At 48.6% G+C, this 22,124-nt stretch overlaps 1 protein-coding gene across 1 annotated transcript; it reads right to left on the bottom strand.

Moving 5' to 3' along the window:
• Nucleotides 1-5,007: 5,007 nt before the first annotated feature.
• Nucleotides 5,008-17,114, bottom strand: LOC146335394 (kelch-like protein 35). The gene is made up of 4 exons (XM_084822362.1): nt 17,048-17,114; nt 13,604-13,682; nt 10,712-10,939; nt 5,008-6,451 (listed from the first exon to the last, which is right to left on the bottom strand). Exons 1-4 carry the CDS (start codon nt 17,112-17,114, stop codon nt 5,008-5,010), a joined length of 1,818 nt encoding a protein of 605 aa, XP_084678488.1.
• Between the last annotated feature and the right edge of the window lie 5,010 nt (nt 17,115-22,124).

The raw sequence follows: 22,124 nt of genomic DNA, 5'->3' as shown, positions 1-22,124 counted from the left end.
CCGAGTCCGTCCGCTGCTGCCGTCCATCCGCTGCCCCGGACTGCGGCTGCAAATGGCGTCTGGTGTAGGGGACGCCATTTGCGTCCCTGCTCTTTGCCGTGATAGGCTACGTAAATATTTACGCAACCTATTACCAAAAAAAGCAGGGATGCAAATGGTATCCCATACTCCAGACGCCATTTGCGGCCGCAGCCCAGCAGCGGGCGGAAGTCTGGCTGCTGGCGGGCCTGTCCAGCGGTTCCACGGACTTGCTGCGGAGTGGAGCCGGCCGGGCAGGATTCCGGGGGAAGGGATGGATCACCTCCCCCCCACCGCGGATGCCCGGACCAGAACGGGGTGAGTATTCCGTACACCCCTAGTCACTCCTGTAAATGCAACGGAGCCAGCCAAGAATATCCAAACACATCCACAAGGAAACAATCAATCAGTCAGTCATGACTATCGTGTGTACGATAGCTCATTGTTTGTCATTTGGCACTGAATCTTAGTGCTAAACTAGATGGGACACCAGTTCTGCGATTTTTTTTTTTTTAAAAGAAGGGAACTAGGAGGCAAGACCTCAGAATCCAGATTGTAATCCTAAGGGGGTCACTAAAAGGACCAATTACTAGGGCGGTGGTGGGCTCTCCCACACTGGAGGCATTCAAGATGAAGCTATACAGCCACCTGTCAGGGATGCTCTGACTTGGATTCCTGCATTGAGCAGGGGCCTGGACTCGATGTTCTATGTAGGCCCCTTCCAACCCTTCTATTCTAGGATTCTACAATTCTGTGAAGCTGGACAGCCATCTGTCAGGGATGCTTTGACTTGGAATCTTGCACTGATCAGGGGGTTGGAATCAATGGTCTTATAGGCCCCTTCCATGCCCACTATTCTAGGATTCTAACCCTTTGCCTTCCCCACTGCAGTCCCAATCTGGATCAGGCTATTTGCACTGAAAGGAATTCTAATCTGCTCCAAAGGTGGTTTTGCTTCTAATGCCAACTGTGGGCACCTCATTGTGATTCAGACTATGGCACAGGGCAAAGGGTGAAAGCGCCTCTACTCCATGCCAGCATCCTGATCTTGATCATTCCGTCCTCACCACAGCTGCTATTGACTTTTGAAAAAGCCATTCACAGTTGCAAGTTGTGTGAAGGGTGCCGCGTCCATTTCGGCCCCGAGTCACATCGCTGCAAAGGATGCCAGTAGGCAAGTCACCCCCTTATTAGTGTCATTCAGCAAAATGGGTGCTGCCATCCATCCCACTGTTTCTGTCAAATACACGTCCAACGGCAACCCTTGTAGGGCATTTCTGTAAGTGATGCTAGAGAACATCATGGGTGAGATCTTCCACTGCTCCCAACACACAAAACCAGGTGGAGTTATCCCCAAAAAGCTCTTCCTCCATTGCGGGGGCAGTACTGGGTGGCCCAAATGACATTGCTGTGTCCACAGGGCCAACCCAAAACATTTTGCTACTGGAGGTGGAGCAACAAACGGTCCTCCCCCCCACATACACATACCCCTCCAAGTCAAGGTGCACACCACCCTAGGCCAGCCAAATTATTCTGGCACCTGAGGAGAAAAGCCCACATGTCCCCCTCCTTGGAAGTAAACATACAATAATAAACACATGTCTATCAATATGCTGCCTTCACATGACACCTGAGACAGCTCCCTCACGCTGCCTAAGGGTAGGGTCAGCCCTGTGTGTCTGTGCTTTGAAGAAGCTGTTCAATATCTATTCTGTTGTGGTTGTATTTTTCTAAGAAGCTTACCCATTATGTACAATGGAGGGATTGAACTATAGCAAACCCTCCATAAAATCACCCACACACTGCTCCCCATTAATAATACAACACATGTCCAGTCATGGGATGTCATAGGATGTCCAGACATCCTATGGTGCTATGCGGCCTCTCTCTCTCCCTCTGTATTTATGTGGGGGTGAGTCACATCAGCTAGGGGGTCTAGAGAGCCAGATGAGATGGAAGCGGGTGTCAGGATTGATTCTGGGTAGGGATGTTAGAGAATTCCGCCATGGACTCCAGTGAGGTAGGGATGTACGAAAGTCACTTACCTTTCCACAGATTATGTTGATGGTGGGGGGGGAGGCGTTCCATCCCTCCCCCTGGAATCCTCGATGGGGGGGGGAGGTGATCCGTTCCTCCCCCCCCGGAATCCTCCACAGCTGGCTGTGCTCCGCGGTGGTTCCACGGAGCAGCTGGCCAGGCCCAGGCCAGGGCCGTTCGCAGCCGGATTTCCAGCCGCGGAGGGCTCTGGGTAAAACAAAAAACAAAAAACGCTTACACAAATGGCGGCAGCTATGGCCGCCACCATTTGTGTTCCTTATTTTTGGCCATCTTAGTCTACGTAAATATTTATGTAGACTATGACGGCGAAAATAAAGGGGAAGGCAAATAGCGTAGCCGCCGCCATTTGCGTACGAATTTTTTTTTTTACCCAGCCATGATAGGCTACGTAAATATTTATGTAGCCTATCACGTCTTGTAACCCCCCCCCCTGACAAGACTGCAAATGGTGGTGGCGGCAGCCGGTCGGAAGACCAGCTGCTGCCACCGCCTCAGCCACAGCCGCTGCCGCAGCCGCCCGGAACATCCGCCCCAGGTAAGTCTCGTCCCGGGGGGGTGGCAGGCCATTCCGCCACAGATTTCAGGGGGCCGAATGCACTGGCATTTGGCCTCACTGAGATCCCTGGTGGAATTCTCTGACATCCCTACAATGAGGCCCTTGGAGTCCATGGCAGAACGGACCACCCACCTCTGCCACCCCGCGAAGTTGCCGCAGAATAGATCCTACCTGCCACTGGCCGGTCCGATCTGTCTGCTGCCATCCTGCGGAAGAAAATGGCATCTGGCGTAGCGGACGCCACTTGCGTCCCTGTTCTTTGCAGTAATAGGCTATGTAAAGGTTTACATAGCCCATCACGGCAAAGAGCAGGGACGCAAATGGCGTCCGCTATGCCGGACACCATTTGCGTCCCAGCGGCCGGAAGTCCGCCAGCGGCCGGAGCCAGCCGGCAGCTCCGAGGACTCGCCGTGGAGCAGAGCTGGCCGGCGAGGATTCTGGGAGGGGGGGAGGGATGGATCGCCTCCCTCCCCTGCGGACCCCGTGTGGACTCGAGGTCAGGGGGTTTCGCACATCCCTAATTCTGAGCGCAGGGGGATAGTTAGCAGCTCAGATTCAGAAGAGGAGCAGCCAGAACTGGGGGAGGTTTTTCACAGGCCAGTTCAGGTATGGACAGGCGTGTTTCTCAGGTTACCAGCTCCCAGATGGCCAGGCATGAAGCCTCCTCCTTACCCCCCTCTGTGAGAAGCAGTGAGCAGGAGGGGGGGGCTTGAGGACTGTGACCTAAGAGACGCTAGGCGGTGGCGCAGAGCTAAGAGGGAAACGTCAGGGGCGGAGGTCAGACGGTCGAACCGGTTAGTGATGCGTGAGAGGCTACGCAGGGGAGCAGCACGTGAGGGGCGGGCCCCCCTCCCTAAGTTAGCCTAGCCAGGCAGCCACCCTTTCAAACTACGGGCAACTTTCGGTGATCCCCTTTTGAACCCCCTGGAGGCATTCCTTTTTAGCTGGAGAGTCTTCAAGGATTTGCATCTATTAACTCGTGAATAATGAATTAAAGGCATGAGACTGAAGTGTGTGTTTTGTGTGTTTGTGAGAGGTTAAGAGGGGCCAAGCGAATTGTGACAGCGGGAGTCTGAAATACTGGGTTCCCTTTGTGGGAAGGAAGAGAAGAAGTCTCGTGTGTCTGCTGTAGGCCTGGAAATCACTCATATATAGTACAGTGGCATGTGATCTTTAGAAAGAGCTTTGCTGAGCTAATGGGACCTCACTAGTAGGCTGAACAATGGCTAAACTAGGGGATTGGTAAATTCCACCACCAGTTTTGCAAATGACATTCTAGGTTTGTTTGGGGGTTCTTTGCTAGTGGTTGAGTGCCCCCTTGGAGATACCTGGGGTACTGCAACATCAGACTCAAAAAAGGAGGCTGGATGGTAGGAGAGGTAGAACTGTCCTTCTGGGAAACCTGCAAGATCTCCTGCAAGCAATGGTGTCACGGAGGCAGGGCCTGCAGGGATGCAGCCCCAGCACTTTTTCATCAGCAGGGACTCTGATGTCATCTGCCACCCCGCTCAGAATCCCCTGTTCCCTCTGAGCTGAGCTGCAATCCTCGCTGTCCCTGTGGGGGGAATGCATTTTCCAAGCAACACTATATTGTTCCGTGTTGGAATGCAAAGTCTTTGGGATGACTTGGTCTGGAATGGGCAATTGAGACCTCTTCACTTTCTCAAAGACGTGCTCCTGGTGGAGACGAAAACTCCTAGACCTGGTTTGTTGATATGGATCGACACAGCTGCGGGAAATTTTGGGACTGCCCTTGGAGACTGTCACAATGAGCGGCTGCATTTCCAAATTTACCACTACACCACTGCCCACAAGAAGGTTCTCTTCAACCACCCTAGTAATGCTCATGGCATGCCTACATTTGGCAAGGATGGTCACTGGCATTACAAATGCCTGTTCTTCACACCAGCAACCACACAACAGTTTTGCCTGAATGCAGGGAAGGGCTCACGACTCAACTACCATTTGGCAAGCAATTTGTTCAAAAGGGGATTCAGCAAACATATGGATATGAGCCACGATTAATAGGCAGGCCCTCCATATTCAAAGCCAATGTCAGTTGCTGGTTGACCAACCTCAGGGCAGCCTGCTGCATTCATGCTCAGCTTGTGGGCTTCTCAGAACCATCTGATCAGCCACTGTCAGGAACAGGATACTGGCTACCTAGGCCTTTGGTCTGATCCAGCTTCTAGCCTCTACTTATTTCCTTATTTCACTTGCTTTGCATATCTTAGTTTTGTTGTTCAAAGTGTAGCAGACCAAGGCTCATAGCAAGTCGTTGGCGGTCATCCATAATTCCATTATAATTTATTTACATGCACCTGCCAGATTTTCACTGACGCAGAAGTTAAGACAGGTCCATCAGGGGCCAGCTATTATTTGCTGATGGCAGCCACTGGGACAAGAGAGGCCACTTGGAAAAGCTGAAGTATGTGAGGTCTGGGTCTCAGCAGGGTAACGCAGCCAAACCTGCTGAGGCCCTCACGGGGTACCGGGATTTCTGCAGTGGACCGATGCCAACGAGGTTCACCAGGTTCCCAGTGGTAGATGGTTTTGTGGCGCTGGGTTAAGTCTTCCCCGCCCAGAACATAGATCCGTTTGCCACAGCAGACCACGCCTGCGTTGGCAAGCCCTCGTGGCAATTTGGGGATGCCGAGACCGTGGCTCACTTTGCCAGCCTCATTGACAAAGAAGCATTTGCGGGTGCTGTGGCGGTTCTCTGGTAGGAGAGCCCCATCCACCGCATCCCAGGTTTTCTTCTCAGAGTATCCCCCAATCACATAGATCCCATTGTCCACAGTCACAGCTCCTGAAGCGAAGAACCCGGTAGCCAGAGGCACCTGGGTCCACGTGTCAGAGCCAATCTCATAGATCAGAAACCCTTTGTGGAACAACCAGTGGCTCGAAATGCCCATTGCGCCACCTAGGAGGTACAGCTTGTTGCGGAACACGCTCGAAGCTGGGTGGCTCAGGGCAAACGGAAGCTTTGCCATGGCGGCCCACTTCCCTGTCCCGAAATCAAAGCGCTCGGCCAAGTTAAGAAAGCTTTGGAATTTGCGCCAGCCCCCCATGGCAAAAAGCTTCTGGTTGTGGAACAGGAAGCCATGCGCAGCCCGGGGCACTTCCATGGGGGGTAGCGCCAACCACTGGCTGGTGAAAGAGTTGAACTCGTAGACGGCAGTAGAGTAAGAATTCCTGTAGGCGCCCCCGGAGACATAGATTTTGTCACCAGCTGAGGCGCAGCAAGCGTGTGTCAAGAACTGCAAGCCAGGAAGTTTCTCCCACTGTTCAGCCTCAGGGTCGTAGCAGCCCATGTGTGCCTCTTCAGTCTCCAGCTCTTGGTATTCACACATCTGGGTGTCGATGCACAGAATGTGCGCCTTGTACATGCCCTGCCGGAGCCCCCTACTCTGGCGCAACCTTTCCTCACCATCCAGCAGCTTCCATTTGAGTCTGAGGTCGCCCCGCTGCTCCAAGTCCCTCTGGAGTTTGTCTTGCTCTTCCAGGCTTAAGAGTGGGAGGCGGACATGGTGCATAAGCTCACCGAGCAGGGGGCTGCGCTCGCTGGGTTGTCCCTGCACCCAGCACTGCACGGCCTGGTAGACGCTGAATTCGGAAGCAACGGCAAGATCACTGGAGGATATCAAGGTGATGAGTGTGCCGAGTTCAAGCTGGAGAAACTCACCTTTCTCAACGACCCTGTCGAAATTCCTGGTGAGGAGCTGTGTGACAGCATGAAGCAGAGTGTGGCTCTTATGGGCTCGAGCCAAATTGTACATCTCAAAGCAGTTCTGCACAGAGAGGTTCATCACAAGGAACCTGGAAGGGGAGAGAAGGGACAGGGTTGTACAGGACATGAAGGAGCCTGCATGGTTCCCACCAGAATGTCTGGTGATTACCACGGAACCTTGAAAGTTAGTTGCCAGCCTGTCGCTCTTGCAAATGCATGTTTTAACAAGGAGAAAAGGCAGGCGATGTTCTGAAGGCACACAATGCAGTCATCTTGCTGAAGCTAAGCAGGTCTGGATCTAGGAAGTGCCTGGACAGAACACCACCTGGGAAACCAGGGATGCCACCTTGAGTTTGTCATGGCTGAAAATTTGGGCCATGGCTCTTGATGAGGATGGGAAAAACTGAAGAGCAGGAACCAATTACCCGGGGAGGTGGTGGGCTCTCCCACACTGGAGGCCTTCAAGACGAGGCTGGACAGCCATCTGTCAGGGATGCTCTGACTTGGATTCCTGCACCGAGCAGGGGGTTGGACTCGATGGCCTTGTAGGCCCCTTCCAAACCTACTATTCTATGATTCTATGAACCCCCTGGGGGGAACCCTGGAAACACCCTTGCTACTGGAAATACTAGTGCTATGCTGAACATTTCAATTCTTCCATTGTTGGCATTTTGTGGGGGTGAGGCAAAACAAAAACTCTGGCAAAAGAGGCTGAGAGAGGTGAAAAATTTGGAGAACTTTCTAAGTTTTTATTTTCATTTTTTAAAAAATCACTCCTTGCACTTGCAGGAGCCCAGAACTCTTTTGCAGCCTGGCAGGTCTTTCTGAACTCCCAGGAGACCATGTGACCTCTCCTTCTCCAATAGGCATTCAGGAAGAACTCCCAGCTGGAGATGAGTCCTGAGCTCCTGCAAGTGCAAGGGGTGTTTTTTTTTTTTTTTAAATAAAAACATAGAAAGAAGATCCCTCAATAATTGCCTACACTTAAAAAAGGTATGTGGGAACTCTGTCCCTCTCCCCAAGGAGAAAAGAGCCAGCGTGGTGTAGTGGCAAGAGTGCTGGACTGAGAGCCGGGAGATCTGGGTTCTACTCCCCACTCAGCCATGGAAGCTCACTGGGTGACTTTGGGCCAGTCACAGACTCTCAGCCCAACCTACCTCACTGGGTTGTTGTTGTGAGGATAAAATGGAGGAGGGTTATGTATGCCACCTTGAGTTCCTTGGAGGAAAAAAGGCGGGATATAAATGTAATAAATAAATAAATAAATAAATAAATAAATAAATTTCTCCAACATTCTCCCCCTTCCTGCAAAAGAGGCAGAAAAAACATGGCCTCTTCCACAGGGAGAGAAAACGTTCCTGGAAATAGGGGGCAGGAATTCGGCACAGTACTAGAAAATATCGCAAGTGTTACCAGTATCCACTCTTCCTGAGAGGGAGCCCTGCCTTCTTCCTCTAACTCAGAGGACTCTTTTCCTACTCAGAACCTTCAACTTGTGCCCAAGAGCCGGAGACAGCAGGAGATCCCCCAGCCTAGCCTTACTTACCAGAGTCAATACCGTAGAAGCAAGGCACAGTTCCTTTGAGCCACATGAACGTGCATAAAAGGGAGCGGAGCTAGAGGCAACACCCTGACTGTGGACCTGTTGAAGTACACACGCGCCTTCAGGGAATTGCCGGAGCAACATCCTTAGCTTGCTTAGACATGCCTTGGTCCAACCACTGATCCTTTCTCTACAGGGAGCTGGTCAGGGTCCTGATTTCCTGGGTCTAGGCCAGGGGTGCATAACCCCTTTCAGAGCTCATTTCGGAAAAAGCTTTCCAACAAGAGGCAGGGCCAAAGGCAAAAGAGGGTGGTGCTGAAAGCAAAAGGGGTGGGTCCAGGATACAAAAAAAATCACCATATTTTAGTTTAAAGCTCTTCCTTTAACTAATTAAGCCTTCAGAGAGACATTTCCACTTTTTAGAAAGGGGGAAAAATCAAATGGCACAAGAGACAGAAAACCACTGAATGATCAGTGGTTGGGGAAAAGGGGGTGTAGAAATCTGAGGAACCCCAGAGGAGCAAATTTGGCCCCTCGGCCTGTTATTCTACACCACTGATCTGGGTGATCTTTCCCTAACTTGGTACCCCTCCAGATGTTTTGCCCAGTGGTCAGGAATCTGGGGGTTATCATCTGAAACATCTGGAGGGTGCCAGTCTGGGGAAGTCTGCTCTCCAGGCTAATGTTCTTATTGAGTCTTGTCAGCACACCTACAGAGTTCTAGGCCTGGAGCAGCGTAGGGATGTCCGGATCATGTAAAATCTGTTTATGTTTCATGGATTATCAGGTGCCTTTCATGCCATCGTTTACCCAGTGATGGAACTGGTTTTGTCTAGTTTCCAGATTTGTGCAAATTTGCACTTGCCCACGTGCAAAAACGTGCAAATCTCTCTCCCCCCCCCCAGTGCACATTTTCATGCTTTAGCTTATGGAGGAAATGTGTAGTTTTGGATGGGTTTTTTTTTTTTTAAATTTGTGTATTGTTTCTACCACAGGTCAGATTCATAAGCATCTGAACTCATATGGTTCCACTGTGGATTTCTTTGAGGTCCCTAGAGCAGCATAGACTGGAAGGCAGGCAGGATATAAACATGATAAATAAATAGGAAGAATGGCTTGGTTCAGAATAGAAATGGCTTGTTTCAGGCAATGTAGAACTCTCCACATGGAGCGTCCTTATGGATGCAACCAAATGGAGGAACTTACATTCAATCCAATGCAGCCATGTAGTCAGATGCCACTTCCATGCAAACATTTGTGGGAGTGTGTTGGGTAGAAAATGGGCCACAGTGAGTCTGTGAATTGCTATCAGAAAGCAGAATTTATCAGATGCTGTTGTGTTTGTGGGGATGCTCTGAGCGGAAGGATGTACAAGCATCTGTGATAGGCCTTTGTGGAGGCGTTTGAATGAAGCAAAAAAAATGTATGTCTTCACAAAGGCTGGACATGCTTTTGCATTTAGAAAAGAAGAATGTTTTAAAATAGAGCTGTGTGCAGAGGACCTCTCCAAATTCTCCACTTTATTTGTGGGCAGAGAAATTTGGGAGGAACTTCACCACATTTCTCCAGGGAGAGGAGAAATGCTCAGCAGTTTCCTCCCAAGTAGGGCTCCTTCCCTGGCAGGGCTTGTAGCACAGCTGCTTCCATTTTCTGGTAAAGGACTGAGTTTTGTCATGCTGCGACCAAGGGCATCAACTGTGTTGGGAGACTGGCCCCCATTTTGCATCCACCACAATGCAGGTGTGTGTGTGTGGGGGGGGGCAGGCAGTGTTGTGTCAAGCTCCAGGGACGAGGTGGAGTTACTGCTCTGTAAAAAATCTCTCCTCCAATTTCCAGAAAGTTTTCTTCTCCCATGAAAGGGGCCTCCATTGTTCTGTCTCGTCCTCAGGACAGTCTATTATTTACCTTGAGTTTCTTTTGCTGGTATTTTTGAGTTTGCCTAACTCCCCTGGGGCTTTTTCATCTTGATCTGAAAAAGCCCCAAGGGAGCAATTACCTCATGGTGCCTTTAACTGAAGTGTAGGAAGCTGAGGAGGCTACAGGCTGCCAAAGAGCTGATTGTACAATGACAGACAAGACACTCATGCACACTCCTCAGCCACCTCATAAGTAAAGTAAGCACAAGAAACTCAAACCCAAGCCTTGAGAATTTCTCCAGAATTTCTCCAGTATTGGATTTCTCTTCGAAAGCAATTTCTCTTCTATCAAAATGAATGAGAATGGTCAAAAAATGTGGGAGAAATTTTCAGCACAGCACTATTTTAAAAAGCATCCAAACCTAACCCAGGAAATGATGGGCAAGTGCATACCCCTAAGGCAACCCACGCCATCTCATGATCATGCATGAGCCCTTGATTACTTTTACCTAAGCTCCTTCAGCCTGGGGAATGAAGACTGGGAAGCTGTTTTGGGTAAAGCCATTCTATCCATTGTCCGAGGCCCTTGACAAAGAATCTCTGATTTCCAAGCCTGGCCATAAAGATGAAAGCCCCCCACCTCCACTGCTTTAAAAAAGGATTTTGTAGAAACTTGCATCCTACATATATGACTGGATTTAACATTCCATGATACGGTGACATCAGTTTACTAAAGTGCCTTGGTAGCAGTTCCTAGTTACTTCCATGTTTCTCCACTTTTGCTAAAGAACACCTTGATCAGTTGATAAGACCATTGCATGATTGCAACCATCTTCATTAGGTCCATGAGAGACGAGACAGAGCTTGGATGCTTATCAGGCTATGTTCACTGCAAATTATGCTAGCGTGTGCTGTTGCGTACACAGGGAAAGAAGAACAGAGTGGCTTACCTACAGCAGATGTTCTGTAGTGGAACAATCTGTAGCCGGCTGGCTCCAGCAAAGAGGAATGGGGCTAGATCAGGCGTGAGTGCTATTTCCTCTGTGTAGATGTATTTAAGAATGCTTTGGACAATTGATGGGGCCACATCCTGAAGCAAAACCTCTCTCCCATTGGACTCTTCCCAGGTATTGACGAAAATATCCCGAAAGTAGGGGCTGATGGCTGCCAGCAGCGCTCTGAAGACAAGAAAGTTGGGAGGGGATCCACTGAGTTAGTTTTGCACTTCTGAACTATGATGTGGATTGAAACTTAGTTATCCTTTGAAATTTGCACTTTCCTGAACTTCGCACTCTTCTCCCAAATAAAACAAGTGTACAAAAATACATATATTATTTCTGTGAACTGCCCAGAGAGCTTCAGCTATGGGGCAGTATATAAATGATGATGATGATAATAACAACAACAACAAAGCAGAGAAAATAATACTGTAGACCAGGGGTGGGCAACTTGTGCCCTTCCAGATGTTTTGGCCTATAACTCCCATAATCCCTCACCACTGGCTAGGCTGATGGGAGTTGCAGGCCAAAATGCCTGGAAGGACACGGGTTGCCTACCCCTGTTGTAGACCAGGGGTGGGCAGAAGGTAAATCTGGATCTATCTGTGTATCTCTGGGCAATTTGCAGTAGGTTTCTGATTCCCAAGCAACAAAATGACTCTTCCCTTTCCTACCCCTCTAAATTATCCTGCTGAAATGAAGAAAGCTCAGGGTAACTAGGAGTGGAGTTTGTGTGGAAGGACTGTGCACTCTGCTCAGTTTTGGCACTCAAAACCACTTTCTGGGCTCTGCATCCTTCAATTCAGAGTTCCTGCACCAGGCTCTGATTGGTGGATCTCAGGGTTCTAGTAAAAATGAAGTAGATCCTACAAGCCTGAACTCTTCCACCCCTGCTGTAGACAATATTGAGCTAAATTAACCACTGGACCAACTTTGGTATAAAATAGCTTCCTATGTTCCTAAGTAGGAGTGCAGAGAGTGAGGCCTTCATCCCTGGTTCCAGAGAGCATAGTTTAAGTGGCCCAGGATTACGTCAAGATGGCTTTCTGTCTTTTTCTTCCAGGCATGCAAATGAATGGAGAGAATGGGAAGCTCTAGCAAACTGTGCATGACACTAGAATTCAAGAGGAGTGGAATGCAGGAGTGTCCTACTATGGCTTGAGCAACCTGTGGGGCAAATCCATTCAACCATGTCAGAAGGCAGGCAGAGATCAGAAGCACATATAGCTGGTCAAGAAGAAGGGCAGTCCAAAAGCAGGGTCTGAGGCAGAGCCGAAGTCAAGCACAGGCAAGCAGTCCGAACTGAGCACAATCCAAGGAACAAGGTCTTATCAGGACTCCAGGTATCACCAGCATGAGAGATGAGGCCAAAGGAGGCCCAAGCTGGGAAAACTCAATGGCAAGATGCTGGGAGCTGAAAGAAAGGTGTTCCAGCAACCAGCAGCTCTCAGCTGTGAGCTTATATAGTTAAGGCTCTCAGACTACACCCAGGTACAGCTGCAAGTCAGCTTCAGAGACTCCCTATGCCTGAGGAGACCCTTGCTTTTGGGTGGACCTTTACACTTGAGTAGCCTGGTTGCCTGTGGGTCTTGAGGTGTGGACCGCCCCTGCATGGCAGTGTGTGTCTCCCCCTTCTAGAGTGCTCTAGGACTGGGCATAAGCTCAGCCTCCTCCTTTGACTCTCTTGGGGAGGTACAGTCCTCAGGGACCCCATCCAGGGATTCCTAAGAGTCCACCATTGCTGAAAGGCCCAGTGTAGCTCGTCCACAGCTGCCAGAGGTGCTTGAGGTATCTTTAGAGTCAGGGGGTCTCACAGGTCTTTAGGCTCTGCAGTGTCAGGGTCTTCTAGAATCAACCTGGTCCATTATGGGACAGAATAAAACAGAAGAACAATAACGGAAGCAAAACTCTCTTATCCCTAGTGAAACAAGACATAGAAATCAATATTCTTATGATGGGTTTACTGGACTAGGAACTCTCCAAGCTGCACAGGAACACAGGAAGCTGTCTTTTACCAGGTCAAATGAGTGATTGAATGTGTTTCTATATCAGTTTTCTGAGGCCCACCAAGCCAGCTGACAAAAAATTCAAAACATAAAAGACATCTTCACATAAAAATATAGTAAAACATTACAAACAACATTAAAGCCATACCAGTATAAAAAGGCAAGTTAAATAGATGTGTGTCCTGAATGCAGAGAACGTGGGAGCCAGTCGGTACTCCAAAGGGAGCGTGTTCCAGAGTTCGGGAGCACGGCAGGAGAAAGCCCTTCCCTGAGCGCCCAACAAATGAGCCCCCGAAAGTGAGGGTGTCTTCAAAAGGGGCTCATCTGCTGATCTTAGTAACCGAGCAGGTTCCTACTGAGAGAGATGAACCCTCAGATAGTCAGGCCCTAAGGTTAAAGATAGGTGAAAACCAACACCTCGAATTGGGCCCGGAAAACAACTGGCAACCCGTAAGATCTTCCAGGGTGATACGATCAAGATAGCAGGCAGCAGGTAGCAGCTGAATTGCTGCATTCTGCACCAACCGAAGCTTCACGGAACAACCCTTGAAGCTCTTCAAGGGTAGTCGTATGTAGAATGCATTGCAACCATCTAACCATGATGTAACTCAGGCATGCATAACTCTTGCCAGATCAGACTGACTCTAGAACAGTCGCAGCTGGCGCACTAGGCATAGTTGTGCCAAAGTATCCGTCCATCTAGATCAGTATTGACTACTCTGGCTGGCAAAGATTCCACAGACAGAGCTGTTTCTCAGCACCTGGTACTACTAGATAATTTTCATTTTTAACTGGGGATGAACCCAAGGCCTTCTAAATCAGAAATATCACAGCCTACCTGTGGCAAGGAAACCTTTGCCCATCAGCTATGAGGGTAGCATCACAGAGCAGATCTTCCAGGTACAACTCAGCTAGACCTAGGAGCACAGGGAGAGGGTGAGGGTCAGGAGGAGAGACAGAAGCAGGCCCAGTAGCCAGGATGGCCCCACATCAAAAGACCAACTAGCCCCATCCTAACCACCAGCAGTTGCATTGTTTGGGTTGCTTCTCTGAATGCTAGCCCTCACATGGTTTGAAGGACCACTTGCTCCCACGTGAACCTGGTCTGCTATTAAAGACTTCGGCAGGAATCCTTCTCTGAGTTTCTCTACCTTCTGAAGTGAGGTGAGGTGGATGGCAATAGGTGCAGGGCCTTTTCTGTCATGGCACCTCATTTCTCTCTATCCATCCATCTCCCCTGGCCCCTTTTTTTATGCAGGTCTTTTTTGAGACTGTGTGAGGCCTGATGGATGCATGCTCATTTGACCCTCCCTCCATCCGCATCTCACAACGTGTTGCGTCAATGTCTTTCCCAACATCCTCAGTTCAAGCACAGTGTTTGCCAATGACAATATGGCCCCCTCCATGTGTGAGGGTTTATTAAATTGTTCACTGCGAGTTCCTGGAGATGTCAATTAGAGCCGAGCATAAAATGGCTTCTCAAAATTCTTCACCCTATTTATGGGCAAAGAAATTGGGTGAGGGATCATTTCACCAGATTTCTCTATGCAGAGGAGAAATTCTCCAGCTGTTTCTTGGGGGTGGGGCTCACCATTTCCTGCAGCAGTAGCACAGCATTTTTTTCTTCCTAAGGTTTTCTTGTTGCTGATGGACTGGCCACCATTTTTAGGAATATATGAGAATTCCTTTTCAGCAAATCACTCAAAAATGCCCCATTCACAACCTCAAGTAGGAATGGGAGCTCAGGTTCTCTGAAAATGTCTGCAAGTTCCTGAACTTGCCTTTGCAGTGTTTGAACGTAAAAAAATGCACACACACTTTTGAAAAATGCACACTTTTCCCATTGGAATGACCTGAAAAAGCAAACGAGAATGGGGGTGAGCTGAATCAAGCTTTGAAGTAAGCTTGGAGAATTTTGGTGAACATGAGCATCCCTGGTCTTCCATCCCTAACCATTTTGCAAATATGTTCAGAGACATTTGGGCTAGTTGTCATCCTTCAGGGTTGAGGTTCCTCCCTAGGGTTCCTAGTAGTTAAATTTCGGAGTGCGAATGTGTCATCTCTAATGGCATGTGCATGAACGCTAAGAGTGGTGACATTCCACAAATGTAATAATGTTGGAGGAACTCTGCTGAACCTTTCCATTATGCCACTGGTTGCCCATTATGCTTGGGCAACTGGTTGAGCACACGGTCATGCAACCGGGCGCACAAGGTGTTGTACAACAGGTGCAAACAGTTGCGTAACCAGTTGCACAAGCGGGATGCATAATGCATTGCACAATACCTTGCTTAACAGGTTTCACAATGGTGGTGCACAATTTGAGAAACTCTCCTGGGTGCCACCACAAAATGGCTGCCATGGGAGGCATGGGGAAGGACAAGTCACCTGCCCAAAAGATGGAGCACAAGGCAGAGGTGAGGGTCTGAGGCCCAACACACTCAGCAACTCTTTTGAACCCACAGTTTTCAGCACTAGCAGAAGCCTATTCCAATCCAAAGCAATCCCAGCTGCCAGTAAGAAAGTGTGGGAGGGATAGGGCACCTTGGCGGTCAACAAGAAAGGTGTCCAGGTGTGCCTTAGTGCCTGTGGGCACCACATTGCCTACCCTTGACCTATTTTGATGGAGGATTTGAACCTGGTTCTCCCCACTCCTACCCCTATACTTTAACCCAGACTTCTCCAACATGGTGGCATCCAGATGTTTTGGACTTTAACTCCAGTTGGCTTCTGTTAGCATGGCCAATGGTTAGGAATGCTGGGAGTTGTAGTCAAAGCATGTATAGGGCAGCAAGTTGTGGAAGGCTTGTCTAACCCAGCCTTTCCCAACTGTGGGTCATAGACCATAGAATAGATCATAGAATCATAGGGTTGGAAGGGGCCTACAAGACCATCGAGTCCAACCCCCTGCTCCATGCAGGAAGCCTGATTCCCAGGCAGTCTCCCATCCAAGTACTAACCAGGGCTGACTCTGCTTAGCTTCCAAGATCAGCCCTTTGCTTATTTCCAACCTGGGTCTGGGTCCCCAGACATTGTTGGACTATATATCTCATTATCCCTGGCCATTGCCTATGATGGTTGGGTATGATGAACATTGTAGTCTAACAACATCTGGAGACTCAAGTTTGGGAAAGGCTCCTCTATCCATTACACCATGCTGGCTCACAATGATAATGTAATGTTTCCTTGTTCTTTGGAGATAAGGTCTTAGTTTAGCACAGCTTTGCCAAGTAAAACCTACGGGCAGGTTGGCTTCCCCCACATCTGGCTTCCCCCACATCTGGCTCCCCCCACATCTGGCTTTGCTGGCTTGGTTGCATTCTGGTAACTTGCCATCCGGATCTGAAATATGATATGCTCATGATGTCATATTAGGGTGGCCAGGTGTCCTCCTTTCCAGAGGACAGTCCTCTGTTTTGGAAAGCTGGCAGAGGACAGTCATCTACCTGAGGCATCCTCTATTCGAAGAGGTGTCCAATCCAAGATGGCTTTAAAGTCAAAGAAGCAGAAGGAGGGAGAAAGCAGGGCAGCAGGCTGAGAGCAGCCGCTGAAGTCAACTGCTCCCACCATCTTCCCCACGATGGTGTTAGTGATTTACTGTGTTCCTACTTAAGTTATAGTTCTTATTTCTAAATTTGCACATGACAATATTCTGTAAATTGGTTTCCTCTTGGTCATCTCTTTTGGTGATGTGCTTCTTCCCTTTAGGCAATGTGCAAGTGGCCACCTTCTGTCATATGTTTTACTTATTTATTTTGTTTACAACATTTATATACTACTCCACATTGAAACAGATTCCGGAGCGGTGAACAACAGATAAAATGAACAAAAGATAAAAAAGAAGAAACATGATATTGAGATTATTCTTTAAAAAACAACCAGAGTGCCAGTGAAACCCGAGGCTGGTTAACCAAGGAAGGCTTCCTGGAAAACAGCTGTTTTCAGGAGGTGCTGGAAACAACCCAGTGTTGGCGCCTGTCTGACCTCCAGAGGCAGGGAGTTCCAGAGGATGGGAGCTACCACACAGAAGGCTCTTCTCCGGATGGACTCCAATTGGGCCATGGGTCCATGTGGAACCACCAGGGTCATGCCCTCCGATGACCTCAGTGATTGGGCATGTTGGTAAGGGAGAAGGTGCTCTCTCAGGTATCCTGGTCCCAAGTCATTTAGGGCTTTATACACCAGTACCAAAACCTTAAACTTGTCTCAGTAGCGAATAGCAGTGCAGTTCTTAATATACAGCATTTCGGTACTGGAAAAAGGGATCTTTGGGGCTCTTTACCTTGTCTTAGACCCAGAGGTCGTGGCTTGAGTGTTGCTGGCTGCCCCTTTTTATGGCTAGAGCTCATGATGAGCAGATTAGGGAATGGATGAGAGGAGAAGGGAAGGTGAAACCTGCTGAAAGAGAGAGAGAGAGAGAGAGAACAATTATACAGTGGTGGCGACAAGCCTTTACGAGAGTTCTGAGTTAATGACATCACAGTATTAGAACATTTGACCAAGATTTTGAATGGAAATTGAGACGTATTATCAAGGCAATGGGCTGGATCCAGAGAAGAATGAGTGGAACTCTGCATGCCCAAGCAGCTTTCCTGGCTCTTCCTTTCCAGTGAAACCCGCTGCATGCTCCCAAAGCCAATTCTGAGGGTCAAGGGCCCCTTTAGATGGTGAGAGATGGGGCACAGAAGGCTGACGTGGGATGGGGAAATTGAGAGAATTCAGTGGATGAGCAGGATGAAAATGCTCATTTGGATGTACAATGTACTTAAGTAGAATTCCAGCTGGGATCAAGGCTAAGGGACTGATAGACCAATGCTTAATGGGAAGGTGCTCTGGACATGTTCAGATTCAGAAGCTCTCTGTCATCGGTTCCAATTTTAGATTATTACCACAGGAATAGATGGGGATAGGTGAGTTAACTTTTCACCTGGCAAATGATGGGCCATGCCACTATGCGCTGCGGGGGGGTCGGGGAAGGTGGTTTATTGTGACTCACTGTCATCTCATGTGCTCCAAATCTCTTCGCAGGCAGGCTACCTCCCCGGGGCTTCTTTTTGGGGCTCCTTCCCCAGGGCTTTAAAGGTCATCACCAAAACTTTGAATTCCGACCGGAAGCTTATTGGCAGCCAGAGCAATTCCTTTAAAACTGGTATTATATAATTTTTATAAGGTGTTCCGGCCAGCAGTCTAACTGCTGCATTTTTGCGCTGGCTGAGACTTCCACAAATTATGCCGCTCAATACCTGCTGCTGGGGAACACGAGAGAACAGTTGCTGTTGCACTCTTGTCTTGTGTGTGAGCTTCTCATAGGCCTCTGGTATCAAGGGCTCCTTGGAGGCCTCTCTCAGTCTAATCCAGTAGCCAAGTCCAGACACAGACAAAGGGATTCTTTTCAAAGCTTTATTCCTCCTTTACAACTTAACAACTCTACTGTTAGCAACTAGATATGAGCAGCAGAGTACCTATGCCCTACGTTAGAACAGTTGGTCCCCGTTTGAAAGGGAATTACTGGCAGACCCCTGAACTTAAGGACTAGGGAGAGTCCCTCCCCTTTTCCCTTGGATCCTCTGGGCGCAGCCGTTGTTTGCGCGCCAACCGGGCACTGCACCTCCTTTCCGCGCCCTCCATTTGGCGCCGCTCCCTGTGTCGGCGTCGCGCGTCCAGCAAGCCCTCTTCCCATGCTCTCTCACTCCTGGGACCGCTATCTATGCCAGGAATGCTGGTGAGTGGAATCTCTGCCAGCCGTTGGCCCTGGGAAGGATGAGCGCACTCCTCTCCCAGGAGCAGCTGCTCCACCTCAGAATCAGAACTACTCTGGGATTCTGTGGGCTGGGCTCAGTGTCCACCCTGACATCTGGCTGGAGAGCCAGCATGGTGTAGTGGTGAGAGTGTTGAACTGGGAGCTGGGTGATCTGGGTTCTAGTCCCCACTGGGCCATGGGAGCTCACTGGGTGACTTTGGGCCAGTCACAGACTCTCAGCTCAACCCACCTCACAGGGTTGTTGTTGTGAGGAGAAAATGGAGAGGAGGAGGATAATGTAAGCCGCTTTGGGTTCCTTGCAAGAGGAAAAAAGGCAGGATATAAATGCAGTAGATAAATAAATACTAAATAATAATAATCTGGTTGGTTATGAGAACATTGTAGAAGGCTGGAATACATAGGCCTTTGGTCTGATCCAGCAGGACTCTTCTGATATTCATATTATGCTGTTGTTGTTGTTATGTTAACTAGTCATATAATGCCAAATTCAGGAAGAGAAAGAAAATATGCAGTCTCCAGCTAGCATGACTAACTCCCACTTGAGTCCTCCCCATTTCCTGTATAAGAAGCCTCCATTTCCTTCCAACATGCTGGATGAACATACCCACGTTATCGTGCATTTAATTCTCAACTAAAGGTGATGGCTTCTCCATCTTACCACCTGTGTGAAGTGACAACGCGATAACTGGAGCACACCAGTAAGGAATTCGTGATATTTCACCCAAAGACTAGCACCATTGGTGTGGTTCCCACTGGAGGCCAGTCCGCCTGCTGATGTCACTCTCTGCTTCTCCCCTCAAGCCACTATTTCTGCCCTCTGCCATATCGGAGGTCTCTTGCAAGGTGAGCGGCTGGTGCTGGGAAAGCCCTTTCAGGCCACTCAGAAATGTAGCCATTGTGACATCATCTGGTCTATGGGGCACAGACAAAACATCCTATTGGCTGGAGCAGGATCCTGTCTGTTTTAAGGAGACACCAGAGCTGGGTTCAGGTCCATAGACTGGCTTTGCATGGGGAGGAATCTTCCTAACATTTCTTAGGGTGCAATCCTATGCATGTTTAGACAGAAAAAAGTCTAAACGTTTTTGCATGCTTAGGGTGCAATCCTATGCATGTTTAGGCAGAAAAAAATGTCTAAATGTTTTTGCATGCTTAGGGTGCAATCCTATTCATGTTTAGGCAGGAAAAAGTCTAAACTTTTTTGGACGTTTAGGGTGCAACCCGATGCATGTTTAGACAGAAAAAAGTCTAAATGTTTTTGCATGCTTCGGGTGCAATCTTATGCATGTTTAGACAGAAAAATGTCCTACAATTCCCAGCTTTCCCTAACCAGCATGGCTGGCTGGGGGATTCTGGGAGTTGTAGGACTTTTTTCTGTCTAAACATGCATAGGATTACATCCTTAACAGATCTTCCAGGTGATTTGGGGGAGAGTTTTGCTATCATTTGCTTTCACTTGGGCGGGGGGGGGGGGCACATGACCCCTCCCTAAGTTGGCAACTAATTTTTAATAAGAGGCATATTTTCTTTCTTTTTAAGCATTATTATTACTACAAATATTACAGTTGACTTATAGAAATGATCCAAAACAAGCAGCAAACATAAACATATGTAGGCATACTTGGCTGCAGCTTTAACTAAAGTCTAAACAATGCGAGAGGTATAATCTGAAGGAAAGACGTGTGGTTGCAGCTTTGACACAAATCCATACAATACATGGACATTTAATCCGAAAGAAAACAAACAGGCAAACCAGAGCGCATTTTTAAATAAACAAGCAAAGGCTGAAGCAACAGCAATGCTGTCTTGCCAACTGACTCATTTCCACATCATAGGTCAGATAGCAGCTCATTGCTCCCTGCAGTACCAACACTCCTGTTCAGAGCAGGCCAATTATAGTTGGGGGTTTGCTACAGCATGCCATGATCCTTTTTGCTTAGGAAGTCAGCTGATATCACAAAGCCAATCGGGTGCAATTATGCAATATATAGCTCCTGGAGCAGGCGAGCAGGCTTGTGGAGTCTCAGTCCTACAGGCAACATCTGGTTTGCCTGGCGTCTCTATCTGGCCTTCTGGGGTTCCCCTTTCTCTGGCTGCACTGCTTTCCCAACCACCAACTGCTGGGTGGTTCCCCAGGATCTATGCCATCCCCCCCCCCATTCTGAAGGGGTGAGATGCCTCTTCCAAGGCTTGCGTCTGGCCACTTTAAGCTAAAACCACTTGGTTACCCACAAACACAGTCTGCAGAGAAAAACCAAATCTAATGAAAGGTTTAACTCAACTAACTGTGTTTACTGAAACATTCCAAGTGCTACGCCTTTTATCTGTACAAAAGTGCCTTAAATACAATGTCCTTGTTGGTGTAAATGTCAGGGTGGCCACTGTAATGTCCTCATTGTGGTCCATCAACCAGTTGAATCTTGAGGTTTGCCAATGAGTGCAAAAATGACTTATGGCAATGTAGATCCCTTCACGATTTGTTTACAGGATGTATGTTACCAGCATATCATTGTACTTTGGCCTACAGCTGTGTTTATAAAGGTGTACAGAGACTTTTAAATGTTATTTTGTTAAATTTAACAGCTAGTGACTTCCTTTCTGAGCAATAACTAAACTTTGACTGGGTTACTTTTAACTGTAGGTGTTTCTAGATCCCTTCATGATTTATTTATTTATTTATTTATTTATTGAATTTATTAATTGCCCATCTGGCTGGTCACCCAGCCACTCTGGGCGATGTACAAAGTATATAATAAAACTGTTTAAAACAATAAAATTCTACATTAAAAACATCATATTTCTAAAAATACCCTAACCCACCCCAAATGCCTGCCTGAACAACCATGTTTTTTTTAATGCATGGCGGAAGCTTATTAAAGAAGGGGCATGGCAGAGTTCCCTAGGGAGGGAGTTCCAGAGAGTGGGGGCCACCACAGAGAAGGCCCTCTCCCTCGTCCCCACCAGTCTAGCTGTCCTGGCTGATGGGATAGAGAGAAGGCCATCCGAGGCTGATCTTATTAAGTAGCCTGTCTGGTGTTGCTGGAGGTGGTCCTTAAGATAGGCTGGGCTGGAACCATATAGGGTTTTAAAGGTCAAAACCAACACCAGGAATTTGGCCCAGAAAACAACTGGTAACCAGTGCAACTCCTTCAGCACCGGAGTGATGTGATCTCACAGGCGGCTGCCTTTAATCAGGCGAGCCGCCGCGTTCTGTACCAGCTGCAGCTTCCGAACCATCTTCAAGGGTAACCCCACGTAGAGCGCATTACAGTAGTCTAAACGAGAGGAGACCAGGGCATGTACTACCGATGGGAGCAGATGGTCGGGAAGGTAGGGGGGCCGCCGCCGTATCAGATGGAGTTGGTACAGCGCTGCCCGGCTCACAGCTGACACCTGAGCCTCCATGGACAGCTGGGAGTCCAAAATGACCCCCAGGCTGAGGACCTGGTCTTTCAAGGGTAGCCGTACTCCATTCAACACCAGGTCAACATCCCCCAGCCTCCTCTTGTCTCCCACCAAAAGTACCTCAGTCTTGTCAGAGTTCAGCTTCAGCTTATTCCTCCCCATCCAGCCACTCACTGTCTCCAGACATTTGGAC

Source organism: Heloderma suspectum, chromosome 15 (genome assembly GCF_057233095.1).
Source record: "Heloderma suspectum isolate Gila_16-S chromosome 15, 16-S_ref, whole genome shotgun sequence".
NCBI classification, from domain to species: domain Eukaryota; kingdom Metazoa; phylum Chordata; class Lepidosauria; order Squamata; family Helodermatidae; genus Heloderma; species Heloderma suspectum.
Note: the sequence above shows the minus strand (reverse complement) of the source record. Positions and strands in the feature narration are given on the sequence as shown.

Coding starts and splice junctions, on each gene's coding strand:
- LOC146335394 (XM_084822362.1), bottom strand. CDS start 17,114: ATGAGCTCTAGCCATAAAAAGGGGCAGCCAGCAACACTCAAGCCACGA. Junction 10,940..13,603: donor CAAAGGTTTCCTTGCCACAG/GTAGGCTGTGAT, acceptor TCTTGTCTTCAG/AGCGCTGCTGGCAGCCATCA. Junction 6,452..10,711: donor CTACAGAACATCTGCTGTAG/GTAAGCCACTCT, acceptor CTCCCCTTCCAG/GTTCCTTGTGATGAACCTCT.